Genomic DNA, 23,439 nt, shown 5'->3' on the forward strand with positions numbered 1-23,439 from the left:
TTGAATGAATAAATACTAAATACAGGTCTTTGTCAATGTGTGTGAAAAATATCTATTCCTAGTTAGAGGCTTATCTTTTCATTTACTTTATTGTAAATGATGTTTGGATGAAGAGAAGTGTTGAATTTTAATATAGTTAAGTGTATCAGTCTTTTCCTCTGTGGTAAGCCATTTTTGTTTTTTATTTGAGAAACTCTCTGCTGCAAAGTCGTAAATATATTCTCCCTTCTTTTCTTCTAGCCCATCTTTTCCCCACTGATCTGCAATGACATCTCTTGTTTATTAAGTTTTAATATAAGTGTGAGTCTGTTTCTAGGCTCTCTATTTTGCTCCATTGTTTGCCTATCTTATTTATTTATTTATAATTGCTCGCCAGTTGATGTAACTGAATAGCTAATAGAATAACCTACTATGAGCGTCTGTTTTCTGGATGAACGTAAGCTGTTGTAAGTTGATTTTTCTTATTTGGGCCAGTGGTCGTCAAACTTAATGTGCATCAGAAGAGCTTGCTAAAACACAGATTGCTAGAGTTTCTGATTCAGTGGTCTTGGGTGGGACTTGAGAATTTGCATTTTAACAAGTTTCCGTATGCTGTTGATGCTGATGGTTCTAGCACCAAATTTTGAGAACCTCTGTTATCAATAATATGTCTGTGACTTCAAGTGCTTATTATTTATTCCTTTTCCCATCGAATTAATATGCCATTAGCTTTAAGTAGTGGTATATATTAATATTGAACATCAAACTAGAAAGGCAGATTTATTTAAAACATAATATTGGAAATGGGCACATGAATACATAATATTTTGGACTTAAGGTAAATGTGATTTTTTTTTTAAAGATTTTATTTTTTTCCTTTTTCTCCCCAAAGCCGCCTGGTACATAGTTGTATGTTCTTCATTGTGGGTCCTTCTAGTTGTGGCATGTGGGACGCTGCCTCAGCGTGGTTTGATGAGCAGTGCCATGTCCACGCCCAGGATTCGAACCAACGAAACACTGGGCTGCCTGCAGCAGAGCATGCAAACTTAACCATTCAGCCATGGGGCCAGCCCCTTGTGATTTTTTTAAGGAATATAAATATGATTGCTGTCCTCTCCGACTTTGATAGTAGGAGGGTTTTTTTTTTTTTTTAAAGATTTTATTTTTTTCCTTTTTCTCCCCAAAGCCCTCCAGTACATAGTTGTACCTTCTTCGTTGTGGGTCCTTCTAGTTGTGGCATGTGGGACACTGCCTCAGCGTGGTTTGATGAGCAGTGCCATGTCCGCACCCAGGATTCGAACCAACGAAACACTGGGCCGCCTGCAGCGGAGTGCGCGAACTTAACCACTCGGCCACGGGGCCAGCCCCAGTAGGAGGGTTTTTTTAAATATAAATTCTTTTCTTAGACTGTGAAACTTAGAACATACTATTCCTCTTCAGACCTAAGTACTACAGGAACCATAAGATGAGTAATTTAACAGGCTCTTCCCCATACGCAAAAAAGCCTTCTTACTAGTCTACACTCACAGCTTTCTAATTTGGTTTTATCCGGAAAGAAAAGAATTATAGAGAAAATATTCCAGGAAAGATAGGTAAATATGTAGTACATCATTTTAGTATTTCTGTCAGTTTTAGAGGTGAAATTTTAAATGCTCTGGGTTTTCAACACTTTGAACTTGCCTTCTAATGTCACCATAAATCTGATGACTGAGACACTTGCCAGTAACTTGTTGGGGGTTGGAAATGGCCACCCCAAGATCTGCCTCTTTGGCATGAGGACTGTTTTGGGCTGGTTACTTTTAAAAACTGCAGACATGAGAGAAACTCTGAAAAGTACTAGTTACCCTTTGTAAGAGACATTTACATTTGTCAGGGAAATCTCCATCTGTAAAGGTGTCTCCCTCTCCGTACCAGGAAGAAGGGGGGGATGACATTATCTCTAGAAAGTCTTATCAATGCGGAAGACAAGGACTTAAATCTGCATAGTAACCTTACTCTTGTTTACTGTGCTTTTCTAGTAATCACCCATAACTGACTCCCCCCACCCCCAACATCCTCCTTTGTCTTTAGCTGAGGAGGGTATTTAAGGTGAGCATTTTGGTGAGTTGCTCAGTTCACCTGAGTCTCTCCCATGTGTACATGTTATAAAGCTTTGTTAAATTTTCTCCTGTTATTCTGTCTCATGTGAATTTAATTCCTTGTCGGGCCAGAAGCACCCAGAGTGTGTAGAGGAAATGTCTTCCTTCTCTACAAACTGATTAGGAATATATGCTAAAATTGTTCACTTTGATTTTTTTTAAGTGCTATTTAACTTTGTTTGCTTCAAATTGACTTGGTTCAAGCCAGTCATATCTTGGGCCCCATGCATATCTTAATTTACAATTGTGCTTGATCAAAACTGTCATTATTGGGGCCAACCCGGTGGCACAGCGGTTAAGTGCACACGTTCCACTTTGGTGGCCAGGGGTTCGCTGGTTCGGATCCCAGGTGTGGACATGGCACCACTTGGCACACCATGCTGTGGCAGGCATCCCACATATAAAGTAGAGGAAAACAGGCATGGGTGTTAGCTCAGGACCAGTCTTCCTCAGCAAAAAGAGGAGGATTGGCAGCGCTTAGCTCGGGGCTAATCTTCCTCAAAAAAAAAAAAACATTATTTAGGTTTATATTTTCAACTCATTAATGAAAGATTAACATAGTGATGAATAAAACATTTTAATATATGAATAGTAATCAAATAGTACAATACATCTTCAAAATCTGAATATAACTGATACCATGTTTGTGTTACGGCTGATTCTTTACAAAAAGCACTTCTGGCTTGCTGAAAAGTTCATATTTTAAAAGTCTGTTAGTCTAACTGTTTCTGGAGAACGTGACCTTTATTGAAAGTATACAAGTTTAATAGAGGTAGCACTAAATAAGTGAGGTACCACCAAAGAATCTAAGATATCTCATACATAATGTAATTAAATGGTGAGGGGGAGATATTTTATCCCAGTATTTAATTCACTAAAATATTAAATAGGTAAAGGGAAAAGGTAATGACCCGGAGTTTTGTTTTTTTGTTTCTTTGTGTTTTTTGAGGAAGATTGGCCCTGAGCTAACATCTGTTGCCAATCTTTCTTTTTTTTTCTTTTCCCCAAAGCCACAGGACATGGCTGTATATCCTAGTTGTAAGGCATTCTAGTTCTTCTATGTGGGATGCTGCCAGAGCATGGCTTGATGAGTGGTGCATAAGTCTGTGCCCAGGATCTGAACCAGTGAACCTTGGGCTGCCAAAGTGGAGCGCACAAAGTTAACCACTCAGCCACGGGGCCAACCCCTTACCAGGAGTTTTTAGGTAAAACTATATGACAAGATTTTTAAAAATTTGGAATGCTAACAGAATACTCCTATGAAATATTCTCCCCACACACACTGAGAGTTCATTTGGCTAATAGTGATTCTTAATATCTGTTTTATAATATTTCTTTGGCCCTGGCCCACAGACTAAATACAGACATTTCTCAATTAGTCATTTTCAGGTTCATTGCCTAAGATGCTAATTGAAATTCAGGGCAGGGAAAAATACATCACTGGCCTTTGTATTTCAATGAAAGGCCTTCTTATTAGACTTTGTTCAGTATAAAAGCTTCTCTTTTCTGCAAACTGAGAGGGACCCTATGTGGGAAGCGTGTCCAGTGGGGTCTTCAAGAACAACGTAGAAACTAGTCGCTCACCAGCCGGAAGCAATCATGCTCTCTCCTCAATAGTGCAGCTCACAGGCTGTCTGAGCCCCTGCCCGTCAGGTGCCAAAAAGATGCTCACTCACTGTTTCCAAAATTCTTTCCCAGGGCTGGGGGATGGAGCCATCCTCTGAGCCCCTGTGTGGAACTCTGAGTCTCCAGGGAGGTAAAGCATGTTCTCATCCCCAAACACTCCATTTTTTCCCTGAATTAGTGTCCTTTCTTTGAGCCAAATAAGACTCCACGCAGAGCTTGAGGCTACGACCCCTTAGTTCTCTGTTTTCACAGTGCTCCCAGGCTCCTCCTGAGTTTAGAGGCCCAGAAAATGGGGAATTCATTTTGGTTTGCAGAGAACTCTTCATTTTCCTCTTGCAGATTTTATTCTTTTCCTTTCAGTCTGTTTTCTTTGGCTTTCTGCCTGAAGCCAGGAGACAAAGCCAGGAGACACAGACAAAACTCTGTGGCCTACTCCAATTTCCTTAATCTCTCTGGGCCTCAGTTTACTCATTTTGTAGTAAAATAGGCACTACAAGTTATTTTTATTTCATTACTTATACTATATTTAATTACCAACTACTAATATTACATATTAGTTACATATGATTGAATCAGAATGTTCCTTTACTGTCTTTTTTTATACCTGAGAAATTTCTTCCCTATAGCTGCTAAGTTGTATATATGTGGTTAAAACAACTTTTATGAAAACATTTTAAAAAATCAAGCTTCCCCACTTTGATGGCATTGTAATTGATTGAAAAATTCACTTTGAGTGATTGTAAAAGTAACGACAACCAAGCAGTTGTTATTTTAACGTAAAAGAAAGAGGGGCCGGCCCCATGGCCGAGGGTTAAGTTTGCATGCTCTGCTTCAGCGGCCCAGGGTTTTGCCAGTTTGGATCCTGGGCGTGGACATGGCACCACTCGTCAGACCATGCTGAGGCGGTGTCCCACATGCCACAACTAGAAGGACCCACAACTGAAATATGCAACTATATACTGGGGGGACTTGGGGAGAAAAAAAGAAAAAGTATATATATATATAAAAGAAAGAGAAAACCACAAGACTTAGAATCTATTTCCCTTTACCTGCCAAGAAAGATGTTGTTGAATATATATTTATATATACATACATATTTGTGTATATCTTTCAAATATTTCAAATATAACCTGAATTTCTCCTAAGAGAGTAGTGTTCAAATATTTCTTTCTGTGCGTCTTGCCCTATAGGACTTTATTTGGTTTTAGAAGTCTCTCTGCAAAGATATAGTCTGTAGAAAGATACTCTATTCCAAATGTTTCTTACTGCTATAGAGTGTGTGAAGGAAATGCCTAAGAATATTCTCCTAGGAAGGCAAAAAATTTCAGATGCCGTTCGTATCCATGATGCCTCTGTTTCACTTCAGGCTGACTTGTATGATCTGCCTTCTGGTGACTGAGGCTCAGGCTCGTCTGAGTGTGCAAGATGTGAGCGGGGGAGGCTGCGCCTTCTCGTCTTCTGTGTGTCTTCCTGGGCAGTTACTGAAATTCATAATGATTACAGTCCCTTTTCCTAGCCTTGATTTCTGTTTTTGTTTGTCTTTCCTGAACTTGCAGCCATTACACAGGTCCAATCATTGAAAGGACTCACGAGATTCCAAAGGGTCTACTCATAGAAGGCTTTGAGAGGCGGAAAATTTTCCCTTCTTCCCTTCTAGGTTCTTTGGCCTGCCTAATAATTAAATTGGTGTAAGACATTAATGGGAGAAAAATAAATTTCGTACACGTGGGAGTCCCATAAAAATATGAGACTCCCAGGGGCCGGCCCCATGGCCAAGTGGTTAAAGTTCCACACGCTCGGCTTCAGCAGCCCAGGGTTCGAGGGTTCCCAGTTTCGGATCCTGGGTGGGGACCTACTCCACTCATCAGCCATGCAGTGGAGCCATCCTGCATAAAAAGTAGAGGAAGACTGGCACAGATGTTAGCTCAGGGTTAATCTTCCTCAAGCAAAAAGAGGAGGATTGGCAACGGATATTAGCTAAGGGCAAATCTTCCTCACACACACACAAAAAATATGAGACTCCCTGGCAGTCATGTAATTGAGGCTTATATACTATCCCGAGCTAAGGAGAAGGGGGTAGGGATCTGGGGTTTCAAAGGGGAGGAAGACAATTCACAGGAAGGTGGGAAGAACAAATGTTTGCCCCGCCATGCGCCATGCAGGTACGTCTTTCTGATATACAAAGTGATCTCTGCTGATAGCTCTCTTCCTGGTACAGGCCCCTTGTCTAAATTATTTTAGCACTTAAGGGAGAGATAAAAAGCTCTTCCTGAGTCTGCTGGGCCAGGATTGTCCTTAGCCAAAAATAATCCATGTGCCAAAGTGGCAGCTTTGATAAACTAAAGGATGTGGTACAGCAGGAGAAAGAAAACACAGGCAGACAGAGAGAGGTCTGAGACTTCCAGACGCAGCTCCAGGGCCCTTTCTTAGTCTCATTGGATGTGCTTTGTGTTCAAGGTGTGAACCACTAAGATACATGCAAGATACCTATTTGCAGGGAAGCCAAGAATAATTTACAGGAGGGTCTTTTATACCTCGTGGCTCATCCAGCTAAAATTAGACAATATAATCTATGAAGCCAAGTATCAATCGTCAACCTGTGACTTTTCTATAAATAAGAAAAACAAGGTAGTAGAGTGTGTGCCAAGGGAGTTGCAGGCTTTAAATAGCATGTCGTAAGTCACTAGTCAGTCCATTTCATCCTTGTCCTAGCCCAGGGTCAGTCACAGATGTCCAGGGGTCCCTAAAGGTGAGCACAGAGCTGCCCTTTGTCTGCAACCTTACACAATAGTCCATATCCTTTGCCTCTCACCTGGACCTTATAACTTTAAATTTCACTACCCGGGTCTTCCTCTACATCTCGAGTTATCGCTCCTGTCACACCAAAATGCCTTTCTTTGGGTGATTCCAAAGTTCGGTTTCCACTTATTTCAAAGCAAAATGAAAAGCTGATCCCAGGAAGATCTGGGTATGGAGAATTCTTTTTGAAACTTTAATGTCAATTGTAAGAGGTGGAAAATTGATCCCCTATAGTAATTACTTAAAAGATACATCTTTGAATTTCTTAGACTTTTAATATAATTGTTGAAAATTGGAATGCTGTTTACCTTAAGACAGATGGATACTTCCGAGTCTGTAATGTATATTTTAATAAGCACATACACCACTGGTTTCTTATATTAGTTAGCCTGTAGTACTTACGTTCCCAGAATGAAAAACTTCATAGGGGAAAGATTCTGGAAACATGGTAACAATCAGGGTCACAGGTATTGCTCAGCTTTAGCAATCAGACCTTCTACCTATGAAACTTGCAGGCAATGAGTGTTCAAAACGTGTGTACCTCTTGCTGCCATTACATCATTAGCTCCTAAATTAGTTCTGAGGAAATTTTGCAGGAGTTATCTTGAAAATAGTAAAACAATTTATTTTTCAGAAATAGTATCCACTAACTTGTTATAAACTGGAGCAAATTTGTTGAAGCATTTATATTTGTATTCATTCATTATTTCTTAGAAAAAAAATTATAACCTAGAGAGGTTACAATAATCTGGTTTGTATTAGCCATCCCATTCAAGCAACAATTCTCCTTAATAAGCCTTTTTTTTCTTTTTCTTTTTGTGTGTGTGTGAGGAAGATTGGCCCTGAGCTGACATCTGTGCCTATCTTCCTCTACTTTATATGTGGGACACCTGCCACAGCATGGTTTGACAAGTGGTGTGTAGGTCTGCACCCAGGATCTGAACCGGCAAACCCCAGGCTGCCAAAGCAGAGCACACAAACTTAACCACTGTGCCACCAGGAGGGCCCCCTTAATAAGCCATTTTTAAGGTAACAGAGCAGGTTAAGAACATGTCTTTTAGAACTTGAGTGACTCCTGACTCTGCCACTATTCTTGACCTTTAGGAAAATTATTACATAATTTACCCATGCCTCGGATAGCCTAGCTGTAAATGGGATTAATAATGGTTTCCACCTCATAGAGTTGTCATGTGGCTTAAAAGGTTGAAAGAGTTTCATATTTCTAAAGTGCTTAGAACAGTCTTGGCACATTGTAAGTGTTATATAAGAGCTTATTAAATAAATACATCCTGACTTCTAGTTGAAGAATGCCATATGAGATACAGATTCCAGTGATACATATGTATATCACTAGATATACCATATTATGTGATACATATGTGTATATACACATATATAAATAAAAGAACTTTGCAATGATTAGTCCATTATGAAATTCTGTTAACCATGTTCGTTTTCATGTGGGAATAAATTGGCTATATAGATAAAGTTTGAAAATAAGCAAGATATAAAGGAACTCTGGAAGGATACATAAGATACTAAGAATAGTGGGTTGGGGGTCGGGGGTGGAAATTAGGCTGGTGTGGGACAAGATGGGAGTTGAGATTTTTACTCATTGGATATATTTTTATAATTTCTGGGTCTGGAATCAGTATTTCCTCATCTTAAACTGTTCTTATGGGGAGTTAGATTCATAGCTACATGTTGACAGTTTTTTCAAAGAATCTTCAAATGGTTACTGATAAAGAACTTTCTGAAGCTCCTCCGACACAGTCCTATAAAAGCTTTTAACTGACTTTTCAAAAACTACGGCTTTATAAAGATGCAGGATAACTCCTTACTCTTTACAAAGCGCTTTTAGAAGTGCTTCTCATTTATTTCTGACAACTCTGGAGTTGAGCAGAAAAATAGGATTTTTTGCTTTTTAGAGGTAAGAAAACGGAAAGTCCCAGAAGTGTTTTGGTGTCAGCCAGTATTTGAATCCAGGTCCAGAACCGTTTTTACTCGACCACCCACCTCTTTATAAAACAGTTGCCTCTCTGAAGTGTTATTTTTGATGTTATTGCATGTCTTGAAGACTTCGTTTGAGTAACTATAGTCACTATTATTTTAAGCTTTCTTCTTTATTACCAATGTTTGGGCTAAACTTTATTTGCTGCATAATAAAGGTGTTTTATAGCAACAGAAATAAACAGTTAAGTCAGGCTGGCCAGATATCCCATAAAAGCTTTGGAAACTATCCTGGTGAATGACCAGTCCGTCGGCCTCTGCTGTACATGCATAACTACGGAATAATCCGAGTCGTGTCCTAATAACCTTCAGTCCCTTGAGGGGTTAGCTTGTAACTTTCAAATCAAGTTATAAATTACATTAATATCCCACTTTCTGTTCAACCGTTTCTTCCTGATGATCCTCATATCTTCAATCCCTTGTCCTTTCTCATCCTCTAAATTTATCTGAACATATACTTCCATTTTAAAAATCACTTTACTGCATGCCATTGCTCCATTTTTGTTCACTTCTTTCCCTTTCACGTTGTCTCTTCTCAATAAAAATCTATATATAGTGTGTTCCCATGGTGATGGGAACTAGAGTTACTTATCATAATCAATGATTTTGAGACTTCATGCTGTTTATCTCCTGGGTTAGATCACTCTTCACAGCAAGGTCACAGTAAAATATGTGAAGCTGAGGTGAAAGGATATTTGCTAGAGATCAAACTGTTTCTGGAATATTTCTGAATCAGGCCTTCATGTTTATTGCACAATTTAGGTTTCAAATCTATTTAGTGTATTACCTAATTTTCCTTTTCCATTTAATAAATTATTATAGTAATTGTGTAATCAAGGCATCATGTATATTCATAGTTATAAGGAGATATCATCAGAAAAGAAAACAACATCATTCGTTATGGTGTTTTGCATATTTAAATTAAAAAAAGAGAAATTAAAAGAAAAATCAAGCAAGTAAGGGAGAGATAACTAGATTGTTTTGGGAAATGATCATGGTTTCCTGAATTCAAAGTCGATTACAGAAAAAAGATTGCAATATTTTATATCTGCAAAAGCTCATTCCAAAACATATCAGTATATTCAGGTTACAATAACCAGGTCACAAAGCCACATTTTTATTGAATAAAAAATAACTTGCAGGGGCCGACCCAGTGGCTCAGCGGTTAAGTGTGCATGTTCTGCTTCAGCAGCTCGGGGTTTGCTGGTTCGGATCCCGGGTATGGACATGGCACCGCTTAGCAAGCCATGCTGTGGCAGGCATCCCACATATAAAGTAGAGGAAGATGGGCATGGATGTTAGCTCAGGGCCAGTCTTCCTCAGCAAAATGAGGAGGATTGGCAGCAGATGTTAGCTCAGGGCTAATCTTCCTCAAAAAAAATAAAATAAAATAACTTGCAGCCTATTGAGTGAACTTTAAACCATCATGCTACACTAGTCCCTGCTTATCTATGGGCGATACGTTCCAAGATCCCCAGTGGTTGCCTGAAACTGCAGATAGTACCGAACCCTGTATATGCTATGTTTTTTCCTATATATACATACCTAAGGTATACCGATGGTATACATTTAAAAAGCTTAATTTATAAATTAGGCACAGTAAGAGATTAATGGTGCTTTGGGGCCATTATTTAAGTAAAATAAGGGTGACTTGAACACAAGTGCTGCGATATGGTGACAGTTGATCTGATAACCAAGAAACTACTAAGTGACTAACTAGCCTAACGGGCAAGTAGTGTATACAGCGTGGATCCGCTGGACAAAGGGATGGTTCACCTCTTGGGCAAGACAGAGTGGGACAGTGCAAGATTTCATCATGCTACACAGAACGACGTGCAATTTAAAACTTAAGAATTGTTTATTTCTGGAATTTTCCATTTAATATTTTCAGACCGTGATTGACCCCCGGGTAACTGAAACTGGAAAAAGTAAAACCGTGGGTACACTACTGTACCTTGTGATACACAGTATCATGATTACTGGATCTGGTATATACTGGGTAAAAAGCCAGCAGAAGGCAGTCCTTTGCTGGTATAGCATGAAATATATTTCGTGCTGCAGTAAAGCTGTCTATAGACTTCAAAAAACAAAGATACTTTATCAGCAGTAGCCACACTATTTAGTGTTACACACAATCTCAAAAGACCAGATATTATATGATTCCGTTTATATGAAATGTCCAGTGGAGCCCAGTAGAAAGTAGATTAGTGGTTGCTGAGGGCTGGAGGGGATGGAAATGTCGGGAGGGGGCCAATAGCTAAAAGGTATGAGATTTATTTTTGAGGTGATAGAAATGTTCTGAAATTGATTGTGGTGACGGTCACAACTCTGTGACTATATTAAAAGCCGTTGAATTGTACACTTTAAATGGGTGAATTATGGGTATGTGAATTATATTTTAATAAAGTTGATACCAAAAACAACTTACATAAAAAGCTTTCCTGTAAAACACATGTTCTGCCCAACTAAGATGCTGTGAAAGTCTATTAAGCTATTTTCTTTTTACTTAGAATAATAGGTGTATTCTTTTGATGTCCTTTTATACAAGTAAAAGAAGGAAAAATCTATATCGAGGCATAAGAACATCAGTCATATAGTATTTATTTTGTGCCATTTCTTTCAAATGTTAACAATAAAAGGGCAGACTTTACGTTGCTGTCAAGATTTTGCTTATGATAAATGTTTGAAATGAGGCATTGAAATGTGAACTGCTTGTGAAATGAGCTGGTCCTGGGCTTCTAATGGAGGCAGAGATCCCATGGGAAAGAGGCCTGTGTTGCTTCAAATTCAATCTAGGATAGTTAACCCTTCCTGGTGCTGCTGTCTTCAGAGCCACATTCGCATATACCTCAAAATGAGAATTACGGAGTCTTGGTTTCGTTATTGCTTTATTCCTCTAGTTTAGTCACTCACTCTTTGCCAATTAGGACCTGATCATCTTGTCTCACCATTTTTTTATCTATCCACTCCTCTGCTTTTAACTTTATGCCATTAGTTAAATCTGATGGTCCATTCAGCCCTTGGCAGTTGGAAGGCGTGTGGAGTTGGGCTATGTGGAGGTTGGTGGTTTACCCCACCCAGCTGTACAAAGACTGTCATTTTCTACTGTCTCACAGTAACATTTTCCAATGATTTGGTCCGTGGATTGCTTAAAATGCTCCTTTAAAGAGACAAAGGTCTTTTGATCAAATAAATTTAGCAAATGCTGCATGCCATGCCTTGCTCTTAGAAAGTCTCAGTGCGCACTAGCGTATTGAGGGCTCCGAGCATTCCAGCAGCAGAAAAATGTGTGTGACTTTATGTAACCTAATATTTCCCAAACTTCTGTTTGAGTGACTCCTGGTAACCCTGCACACAACTAGCCTACTGCAGAGCTCACAGTGGGAAACGCTGTCCTGAGGTCGTCATTCTCTCCTCCTCTATTACTCTTTCCCAGCCATGGCAAATCTCTTTATATTTCCTTTTTCTTGCTGAACATGTTTGCTTTAAGCCACATTTCAAACCTACCCTATTTTTTTTCCTAGTTATTGTCCAGTTCTTAAGTCTAGATTGCATTTGGAGATAACTGACTATGTGGTGCTCTGAATATCCATGTTTTCTTCATTGATAAGTCTCCTAAAAATTTGTGAAGCCCGCCTTACTGCCTGATAGAGCAACACGTCTCGCCTTATTGTGATTTTGGAAGAAGACCCCTCTGTGTCCCTCAGCTTGTTAGTGGCTGATCTCACAGAGATGTATTGCTCTGTCCCTCATTAACTGTACCCATTCTTTACAGACAGAAGATAAGTCGTGTCAGTCATATATACCTACAGTAGTTGAGTTTATCAAATCCTTTCCTTAGGGCAAATCTCTATAGAGATAGAATGAAGTATAAATATTCATGGAGTGGCCTCCCTATTACGGGGTTTTAAACACTGGAGAACATTACGTGGGGCCTGCTTTGTAGGTGTGCTCTTCTTTTTCAATCCATGAACTCACATATACAAAATATGCTTGTACTTCTTTGGCTACACCCAGCTAAGCCCATCCCTACAAAGACTTCCCAGCTTTCTTCATGTTACCACTGATCCAATCCAGGCTGGAAGTGAGGAGTCTGAGCTGTGGGATGCAACTACATCAGTGATATGTTCCCCTGGATTCTGGGATACTGTGGTGAACAATGACTCACAAAGTCCCTGCTTTCATGGCTTTTATATCTAGTGGGGGAAAACTAGCCAGTAAGCAAACAAACAAATCAAATAGTGCCCAACACTTTTCAGACCATTAAACCAGGGTTATGTGAATGTGATTGGGTGGCTACTTTAGATTGAGCTGTCAGGGAAAGCTTCTTGCAGAGATGACATTTAGGTTGAGATCTTATGAAAAGACAGAGCAGTGTGAACAAGGAGAAGGAAAGCCAAGTAGAGGAAACAGCTGGTGCAAAAACTCGATAAAGCACGATCCAGCTTGAGTTGGTTAAAGAACCAAAAGGTCAGGGAGGGAAGCGTCACAGGTGAGTGGGAGAAAGATCCATGAGGAGGGAGGCAAGAGGGAAGTCACATAGGGTTCTGTTACCCCTGGTAGGAATTTGAGAATCATCAGTGTGTGGGTGGTATCTTTAAAGCCAGAGGCCTAGATGAGGTTGCCTTTGGAGAGTGAGTAGACAGAAAGGGAGGGGCTTGGTACAGATTTGGAACACTCAACATTTAGAGGTTGAGCAGAGAAGGAGGGGTGTGAGCTGGAAGGGACTGCAAAGAAGCAGCCAGTGAGGTTAGAGTTTAGATGTCTGGAAAGCCAATAGGAGAAAGTGTTTCAAAAAGGAGGGAGTGGTAAACAGTGTTGAAGAAATGGAGCAGGGAAAAACACAGGCAAAGCCAGTGGCAACATGGGAGTCACTGAGGACTTTGACAGGAGCAGGCTCAGTGCTCATTGGAATGGATGGAGGAGGAATGTGACTTGAGAAAGGGTGGTTATGACTATAGAACTGGAAATATGGATATAAAGATTAAGCGTTGTTTGTTTTAAAACAGAATTTACTATCTTTAAACAGTGTATAGTAGATTGGAAGAAATTAATGAAAATGAGAGTGAGAATAGGAGCCATTCCTCCTTGTCTTTTTCCCCCACAAAGGAAATATGAGGCAAGATTCTCGGGGAAGGAAGAAGAAACAGATAGTAGGAAGAGAGTGAAGTAGGAAACTTACTACGCTGTGGACATGTAGTATGGCCACTAGGCAGTGTTTAAGGCCTGTGTGAATTTGAGAGATTAAGGACTTTTTTGGTTTTTTAATTGATCACTAATACAAGGCACCATTCTGATCCACATGGCACACCCCAGAGGTTATTCCCCCTGCAGGAAAAGAAACAGAGATGTAGAAGTAAGTCACCTTCGCCAGGGTTAGTAAGTATTGAAGGAGAGATTTGAACCCAGGGAAGTTTGGTTCAGAGTCTGGGCTCTTCACCGCTACGCTACACTGCCTCTTCATGAGCTATAGCTGAAACTGCTCATCATGGATTTGTATTTTCTCCAGTTCTGCTCCACTTTGGTTATAGGAGGCAGAGAGTTGGGATTTATGATCAAGAGAGAGAGATGCAAGGGAGTTAAAAGTGTTTGCAAGAGAGTAAGCATGTGATGACAGTGGAATCAAAACTGGGTAAGGAGGGAAGTGAAGACTCAAGGTTATAGATAATGAACAAATTGGGGGTCAAAGATAGCAAGCCTTGATGAGGTGGAAGAATGGCTGGGTTGGGAAACCTGGAGATGATTTGGAAGAATAGGAGGGGCATCTGATTGACAACGTGACAAAGTGAGTGGGTGACGAGGGATGGAAGAATAGATCACCTGAGATGAGGTTGAGGAACCGAGAGGTCAGGGCTTGTCCCGTGAATCTGTCATCCAGAGGTCCCATCCTTCTTTCCTTGCAAAAGAGAAACTCAGAGCCTTGTGCTCCGGGAGTCCTCAAACCAAGTGTGTGCTTGTCCTAAGGTGTAGACAGCTGGGGCAGTGAAGGCCACAATGTCAGTGGGCTCCCTTGGGCTAAAGTGGGTGGCTCCTTTCCCTCTCTGCCCCGCACCTCCTAATCTTTCCTTAACCACTGAAGGTCAGGCATCCTGGGCTCCAGAGCAGACAATTCCTAGCTGGGGAGAAGCAAGGAGAACTATTGTCCCCTCCTCTCTCCAATAGGAGAAGAGTTAATTTTTGGCCAAATGAAGGAAAATAAATGTTAAGGTCTTGAACTGCCAGAACTCCGTGGCAGTGGCAACTGCCTGGGAGAGAAGTGAGAAAGGCTGTACCGCATGCCCCATCCTTTCCCCTCTCCAGCTTTCTCCACTTGGACCAGAGCAGCTGTCTTCCTTTACCCTACTCACAGATCCAGAAATTCCTGCTTTGACTATCCAAATTAATACTACTTATTGTTACTTACAGGACACATCATTAACTCTCACATTCACTTTGTTGTAAAATTTCTTTTTTCCTTACGACTCTATTTAGGTACCTTTACCCTTACTAGGCCCATTGTTTTTTACTGTACTCTTTTTTTTTTTTCATTTATTATCACGTCAATCAATGACCAAGTCCTGTTCATTCTACGTGAGATGTTCCTCGACGTTCGTCATCTTCTTCTCTCACTGTGGGCTGTTGGAGCAGCCTCTTAGCTTGTTCTCTGTGACTCTTCTTGTGTCCACCCTTCCTGCTCTCAGCGGAGCCACTTGCCAAAATGTAGGTCTGATCACATGACTGCTTTGATGGTTCCCCGATTCCTTTGTTTAACATAGAATTTCCTGCAAAATGTCTCAGTTTGGTGCGACCACACCCAATGACACTGTTTCCTAAGCCACAGCCTAGTTAAGAACTTGAAAGTTTTCCAGCTCTGAAAATATTGTCATTCCTCCCACTATCTCCTAGGTTAACGACACTAGACTGTAATTTAACATTTTATTTTATGAAATAACACCAAATGTAGACATCAGCTGAAAATAATTAACTCTTTTCTAGATTGTCTGCATTTCTCTCACCTCTCTTTCTCTCTGTTAGTGCTCCAACTTTGCTGGTGCCCTAAAGAAACGCTCTGTCTGACTGTTGGGTATTTTATCACTGCCCTCCATACAAATATGACTCTGCTGTTGTTCAACAGTTTACCTCTGGCTGGAAGGTCTGTCCTCCTCTTTATCCATTTAACTCTTCTTGTCCTTCAAGTTTATGCTCAAATGTAACTGCCTTTATAAAGCTTTCCCTGACTCCCCCAGGAGTATTGATTGCTCAGCCTTTGGGAGTGAATCTCTGTGACAGCACATGTTCCACTGTGTTATAGAAATTATCTGTGTGTCTGGCCTCCCTGCTCATTTCCTCATGCTATATCCTAAAATCCTCACCATTATCATATAATATTAAGTACTGAGATCCCCATTTTACAGATGAGTAAACTGGAGGGTCTGTCATCCACCTCACACAACCTCTTATTAAGATCTCATATGAGGGGCTGGCCCCGTGGCCGAGTGGTTAAGTTCACGCACTCTGCTGCAGGCGGCCCAGTGTTTCATTGGTTCGAATCCTGGGCGCAGACATGGCACTGCTCATCAGGCCACGCTGAGGCAGCGTCCCACATGCCACAACTAGAAGGACCCACAACGAAGAATATACAACTATGTACTGGGGGGCTTTGGGGAGAAAAAGGAAAAAATTAAAAAAAAAAAATCTTAAAAAAAAAAGATCTCATATGAAATGAATACAATTAATTTATAAAAGACTAAGAGCTAAATAACTGGAAAGCAATACTATTTTTTATACATTAGTCTTTTGTGGTAACAAGTGTTTATATTTTCTTTTTGCCAATAGTAGAGGGAATTTATTATTTCTCCATAAAGAAATCCTTTTAATGTTAATTAAAATAAAATGTTAAGAATGCTGCTATATACTCAGGTGCAATGCAAATAATGAGGATGGTCTGCCCCACTCATTTCAGGTTACTCCCTTCTCCCCTGAGGGGAAGCCAGGGCTCTGGTCTCTCAAGGTGAAAACCTAACACGTTTCCTGGTTGCGCCATTTTCTCCCCTGTCTCTGATGCTTTATTTTTCTCACTCTCATTAGTCTTATGGAAGTTTTTAGTAGAGCTCAGCACCATCTTATCCCAGGAAGAAAAAGACTGTTGGAAATAAATGTATGATGAGTGGTGCAAAACAACAACAGTAACAATCTTTTAAATTTATTATGAAGGCAACGAACATTGCCCACGGAGTTTCATCTCTGGCAGTTCAAAAAACAAGGGCTTCTAGCAAAACAAATAAGACCAGTTTTCTTCCTCTGGGCCTTATGTCTGTTTTATTGCTAGCAAGTCTTTCAACTTAACCATCTCCCAGCCAAGCTCTTCCTTTTCCTTAGTTAGCAAGGGGAGTTTTCATTAGCTATTTTATGAGTTATTTGTTAGTGGTCCTCGTTAGCTTTGCCGTGGTCTTAAATTTGCTTGACATTTACTATCTTACCGTATAAGATTTTATGGTTAATTCTCAGTGTATACAAGCTAGGCTTCTGGTCCTTACGTTTTTTACAATGTATGTTTTCACATTTTGCAGAATCTTCTGCATCTTTTTAAAATAATTTTATGTAAATGACTGTCATGTAATTTATCAGGCTTCCTCAAATCTTTATACATATAAATAAGAAAAACTAAATAAATATACATCACTCACTTAATGGTAGATCATTCAAGAAATAGAAAAGTATTATATTAAGGTTTCATGTTTCTGCAGAATAAAAGAATTTAATTAATATCGTAATTTGGCTATATAGCCAAACTCTGCTATTTTTCATTCTACACTTATTGAGCACATATGCTCAAAGTATTGTCCAGGAGCAGGGAATAAAGTAATGTTTCTGCTTACAAGTCACTGGACTGTGTAGTGAAAAAGAATTATAACAAATCCAATTATTTCACAGATTTAGATATGTTTTATTTCAAAGTGTGTTATTCTCCCTTTGTTCCACACTTTAAAACAACACAAAAGAGAAGGCCATCATCCATGCAATAATATTCTTTTTTTAATTTTGTGTTTAACCACATGTATTCCTATTTTGTTATTGATTCCATGGTTATAAGGGCCTAAAATTTGCCAGGTATTAGGGACACATCGACAAACAATACAGCAAAGGTTCGTTATATTCAAATGAAAAAGGAAATTTAATAAATGTAAAAAATGTAAAAGGTAAGTAAATAACTAATTTCAAGTAGTGAGTCCTGTTCTTTCAACGATTATTTTTTGAGTACCTACTCTGTGCTAAATACTGATCTATAAAGTAAATCACATAGAGTGATAGGAGGTTCAGGGCGAGGGGAGCTGTCTTATATTAGCTGTTCTAGGAAGGCCACTCTAAGAAGATGACATTTGAACTGAGACCTAAATGACAAGTAGAAGCAGAAGAGCTTCTTAACCTGGGTGCTGGGAGTCTGTGGATAGAATTCAGGAGACTTGATGGGAAAGTCGGATGGGAAAAATAGTAACATCTCTATTTGCACTAAACTCACACTGAAAGTTAGCATTTTCTTTCATCTGAAGGTAGGCAACAAACCTCAGTAGTATTAGCAGCAGCTGTTACTTTGTGACTAATATTTTCATATCACATCTCAGTTCTTGCAGGTATTTTGAAATATCATCATTGCTTTGAAATGATGATATTTCTTAGGTCTGCCACTGGATCCGATTATACATTGTGTTAATAAAGAAGCACATATATTACTGTATCGGTTATGTATTACTGTGTAATCACCCTGAAATTTAAGGGCTTAAAACAATACCCCATGATTCTGTGGATCCGTATTTGGGTTGTACTCAGCTGGGCAGTTCGTATGGACTTCCCTGGGTTTGCTCATGTGGCTGCCATCATCTGGCAGCTCAGCTGAGCCAAATAGTCTCACTCCCATGCCTGGCAGCTGGTGCTGACTATGGCCTGGGCTGTGTGGCTCCAGCAGGCTAGCCCGAGCTTCTTCATATGGTGGCAGTGTCCCAAGAGAGAAAGGATGAGAGCTGCAGGGCCTCCTGAGTCCGACTCTCAGAAGTCCCACATCACTTCCACTGCAGTCTGCGTGTCAAAGCAAGTCAGAGGCCAGTTCAGAGCTGGGTTTGAGAGGAGACTCCACAGAGAGTGACCAGAGGGAAGTGTGACTAATTGAGGGCCATTACTATAATTACCTACCTGATTACCATGTCATAATCTTTTAAAATATTATAATCAGTCTCCTTTGTAATCCTGTCTTTTATGCTGTAAGGGAGGAAAATTTCCTTCCACCCTCATAGGGTCTGTGACTGGCCGAAGAATTAAACTGACATAAGAGAGATTAACACGAAAAAAGCATACAAATTTATTTAGTTTTTTTTATGTGGCCACAGGAGTCTTCGGAAGGAAAATGAGGACCCAAAGAAGACTTTAGGCCCAAAAGCTTAAATACCTTTTTATACAAAGAACAATAAACTGTGGGGATGTGACAAGATGTGATAAATTGGGCTGGGGCAGTAGATTGTGGGACAGTAAATTGTGGGACAGTGCCTAGGAAATATATGGGGAAATTAATGGAAGATCAGGGTTATTTCAGTAGATCTGTTTATACAAGTCCGTTTTGGCGTCAACTCTCAGTCTGGTGATAAGAATGTTCTTCTCTTCCTGGTGCAAGGAGGGCACCTTTCTCATGGGAAATGTTGTGTCCTGCTTTTAGGGAGAAAGCGGGGAGTCACAGAGCCCTTCCTGCACATGCTGTTTCTCAGTGTCTTCAGCTCAAAATAGTCAATATGCCAAAGTGACACATTTTGGCGTGGCATGCTCTGAACCCTTTCACTGCCCTTTAAAATATTTTTCTAAGACGTCCATCAGCTTCACCATGTTATTGAAGAGGGCCATGGCACAAATGAAGTTAAGAACCCCTGATCTGGAGGCAGGGGGTTTGGGAACGGGGGTGCAGAAGGCTCAGGCAGGAGCAAGCTAGCAAGGCCACCATGGTGGGGGGACAGGAGGAAAGCTGCTCTGTCTGGAGCCAAGTGACTGAGGGCAGAGTGCTGGACGGAGGCAGGGTCAGACCACGTGGGTTTTTGGGAAGGTTTTGAAACTTGTAGAGGAACCCCCCAGAGTATGGGGAGTTGATATTGTATGCATACTAATCTATAATTTTCTTTTATATTTCATAATGTATTTTGATTATCTTTCCATTTTAGTACATAAAGCTCCTCATTTTTTTTTAAATGAGCAACATTATTTTATTTATTTATTTTTCTTCTTCTTCTCCCCAAAGCCCCCTGGTATATTGTATATTCTAGCTGTAAGTCCTTCTATTTCTGCTATGTGCGATGCCGCCGCAGCACGGCTTGGTGAGTGGTGTGTAGGTCCACGCCCAGGATCCGAACTGGTGAAACTCTGGGCTGCCAAAACGGAGCGTGTGAACTTAACCACTCGGCCACAGGGCTGGCCCCTCATTTTTTAAAAAAATTTTATAATGCTCCCTTCAGTGGATGCATGATAATTTATTTCATTGTTCCCCTCGTAGCAAACATTTAGACTGTTTCCAATTCTTTGTGTACATATACATGGATTTAATTTTCTTTTTTATTTACCTCTATGAAAATATACTGAAGCCTGATTTTTAGATGGAGAACTGCTAGATCACGTGTATGTGTTTTTAAGATTTTGACAGATATCACTAAATTGCCATTCAAAAACAGGTGGGACTGACCAATACCGCATGAGGTGTTTTTGTTACTATTTTTAAGTACCAAGACTGTATCTACGCTTCATAAAATCTAGAATGAGAAAGTTTTGTACTGACTGTTTGTCCTGTTGTTTCAGAACAATGAGATGGTGGAGCTACAGAGAATACGGATGAAGGATGAAATCCGGGAATATAAATTCCGAGAGGCCCGCCTCCTGCAGGACTACACGGAGCTGGAGGAAGAAAATATCACGCTGCAGAAACTCGTGTCCACGTTAAAGCAGAACCAGGTAAGACTTGGGAAGTTTTTTGGTCACGCTTCAGATGGATCCACATCTTCTGACCACTAAGGTTAAATCTGCTCTTTATTTCTCAGGACAAAATCTGTTGAAATTGGCCTTAATCTCCCTACGATATTTATGTGCTAAAATTTCCCAGCCTTCCTATTTCAGCTAAAATTTAGCAGGCCAACCTAGAAGGAGGATAATTTAAAATGCAGCTGCATTGGATAAGAAGAATTTTAGTTTGTACTTTATGAACTCTATGTTCATTTATTTCCGGACTAAGTCAAATGTGTTGTAATCAGTTTGACCTAACGACTTCTCATTGAAAACCTGGACTGTAAGTTTGTAAAACGAGCTTAAGATCTCGTTGTAATCACTTCTTTCTCTCTCTCTCTCTGTCAATTGCTTTCTTTCTCTGTAAATCTCTTTCACACAGGGAAAGAGATTCTGAATTGTAAATCGATAGGAACAAAATTATAAGGAAAAGAAAACGCCTGATTTCTTTTTTCAGCTTTAACCTGACTGAAAAGCTGTCATGTGTGCATTTAAATAATTTATTTTGGTAGTCATTGCTTAATTCTCCTGGTCAGTTTGCATTGTGGTTTGTGATAGTTATTCGTAAAAGCATTCTTGAATCTGTAATTTTAGAAGAATTTGTTTATGAATACGAGTCTATCGAGTAGTTAAGCAAAGGTGACTTGGATGTTCAAGGTCTTTTCAAGGTGCTTCCTCAGCCACAACCTCTGTTCTGATCTAAACGCTGTCACAACCTCTCAGGTCAGGTCAACAAACTGCATTGGGCACCATGCTAGGCTGGGGAGATACAAGAGTCTATAGGGTAGGAGTCTTGCCCTCAGCCAACTTAGAGGCCAGCCCAGATGTACGCTTCTACTTCTCCTCCCTTCCTAAGCTGGTATCTATCCAAAACTATTAATTGATTTTGATAGACATAAAGGTTAAAAGGGGAAAGGAAAAATCCAGGAAAAAAAATATCCATGTGTTGACACAATTGAAATCTGATTTCTGATCATTGCCACTTCCACCCAGCTTTAGAGTATTGGGGGAACAAGATGTCTGTTAAGGAGTACAGGGGGTGGTTTCAGATCATCATTAAAAAAGGGTTACTAGGGGCCGGCCCCGTGGCCAAGTGGTTAAGTTCATGCGCTCCACTTTGGCAGCCCAGGGTTTCACCGGTTCAGATCCTGGGTGCGGACATAATACCACTCATCAGGCCATGCTGAGGCAGCATGCCACAACTAGAAGGACCTACAACTAAAAATATACAACTGTGTACCAGGGGGCTTTGGGAAGAAAAAGGAAAAATAAAATCTTTCAAAAAAGAAAGGGTTACTAGGATATCCCATGTGTTTTTCTCATTCCTTCCCCTTCTATCACTGAATCACCAAGTGTGTGCTGAAGCTGGCCGTACCCTGGGCATTCCAGTCTTGATTTGGCTGGGGTCAGCGAACTCACAGTGGAGAAAATGAGACTTAGAAGAATTTTTTTTTTTTAAATATACTTCTCAGAAACTTCTTAAAATAAGGAGTCTTTTTTGTTTGTTTTTTTGGTTGCTGATGAAGAATGTAGAGGTGAAATTGAAGCAAATTTACTTGAAGTGCAAATGTTTAAAGTGGTCCCTGATTCCTACATGTCCTCTCTGCTCTCTGCACCAGCAGGAGTGTGCCCGATCCTCTCGGTGGAATCTGCCATCACTGCCTATCCCTAGTGGTAGACTGATTTACCCAGGAGGTTAATGTAGGCCAGTCTTGAGTTTTCTTGAAAGACTACCAAGGGATCCTGTGAGTGTTCATTAACCCAGACGCCGTTTCTGTGGGAATTTGGGCTATCTGGCTGATTACTGTTTACGGTTCACCCACGCTCTTCCACCGATACCTGAAATGTGGGAATCAAATGCTTAACTCAGAAGTTCAAAAAAAATCCCAAACAAACAGGAAAATGTATACATCCCTTTAATTTTATTCTCTAGATGCAATATGGTAATTTTCCCAATTAAGGGTCTAATTAATTAATTTGAAATCATTTTCCATACAAAGGGCCATTCTGGCTTATTCTCTAACAGATGGGTGCGCTGTAGTGCCACCAGTCTCTCCCAATTAAGGAAATGCTGGATTTTTTTTTCCTACTGTTGGCCTTTATTTATAGGAGTTAGCATCTATCATAAACTCTCTTTCTAATTCATGAAGTTTTAAGTATAATATTTTATGTAAAAATACCACAGGTTTTTTCAAAGAGATGATGATGGCTGGCTTTCAGTCTCAAAAATGGTCTGAATGTTGCTTTGTGCGGAAGCTCTCTATATAAATTCTATTCCTGCAGGTTAATTTGATGTTTCTATAAACAGCAAAACTACTAGCATTGTAAAATGCCTAGTTCAGAGAACTGGAGGATTCTTTCCTGCTGAAGTTCCATTTTTCTTTTGAGTATTTATTGATTATTTTCTAAATAAATGTTGTTTAAATAGCACTTCTTACTCCCTCAATAGTTTCTATATATTCGTCTGTTTATTTTCCATTTCCCTCCACTGCGATATAGCACCTAGAACAGAGCCTGGCCAATAGAAGGCATTAAATAAATATTTGTTGAAAGAATAAATAAACTGCTTTTTCTTTCTCTTACATCCACTCTTCAACTTAGAGAGGAAACTAAAATTTAAGATGTTTATTGTTCACCAAAATAATTTTTATTGATGATCCTAAATATGACGTATATGGGAACATCGAAGAGTTGACTCTGAAAACTTTTGCCACATCCTTCTGTGTGCTGATTTGGTTCTGTGTCCAAAATAAAATCAAGTCCAACCTTATAAGTACATTTTATATCTGTATACTTTTGAAAACCCAAATGTCTGAAAGAAGTGTAGGAAGAAGCAACAGCCATAAAGAGGGGTCAAGTGGACTGTCGATTCCCCAAGAGA

General features: G+C 39.9%; 1 protein-coding gene across 11 annotated transcripts in view; it reads left to right on the top strand.

The window, feature by feature from the left end:
* The window catches only part of BICD1 (BICD cargo adaptor 1), a 213,995-nt gene that overhangs the window by 124,083 nt on the left and 66,473 nt on the right, over positions 1-23,439 (top strand). For all 11 annotated transcript variants that reach the window (XR_011496799.1, XR_011496798.1, XM_044775308.2 and 8 more), the window contains one exon: positions 20,358-20,510. Coding sequence is in view for 9 of the 11 variants with exons in the window: in XM_044775308.2 (XP_044631243.1) it covers positions 20,358-20,510 (153 nt within the window). In the remaining 2 variants the exon portion in view is untranslated. The remainder of the gene's footprint in view (positions 1-20,357; positions 20,511-23,439) is intronic.

Source organism: Equus asinus, chromosome 22, assembly GCF_041296235.1.
Source record: "Equus asinus isolate D_3611 breed Donkey chromosome 22, EquAss-T2T_v2, whole genome shotgun sequence".
Taxonomy (NCBI): Eukaryota; Metazoa; Chordata; class Mammalia; order Perissodactyla; family Equidae; genus Equus; species Equus asinus.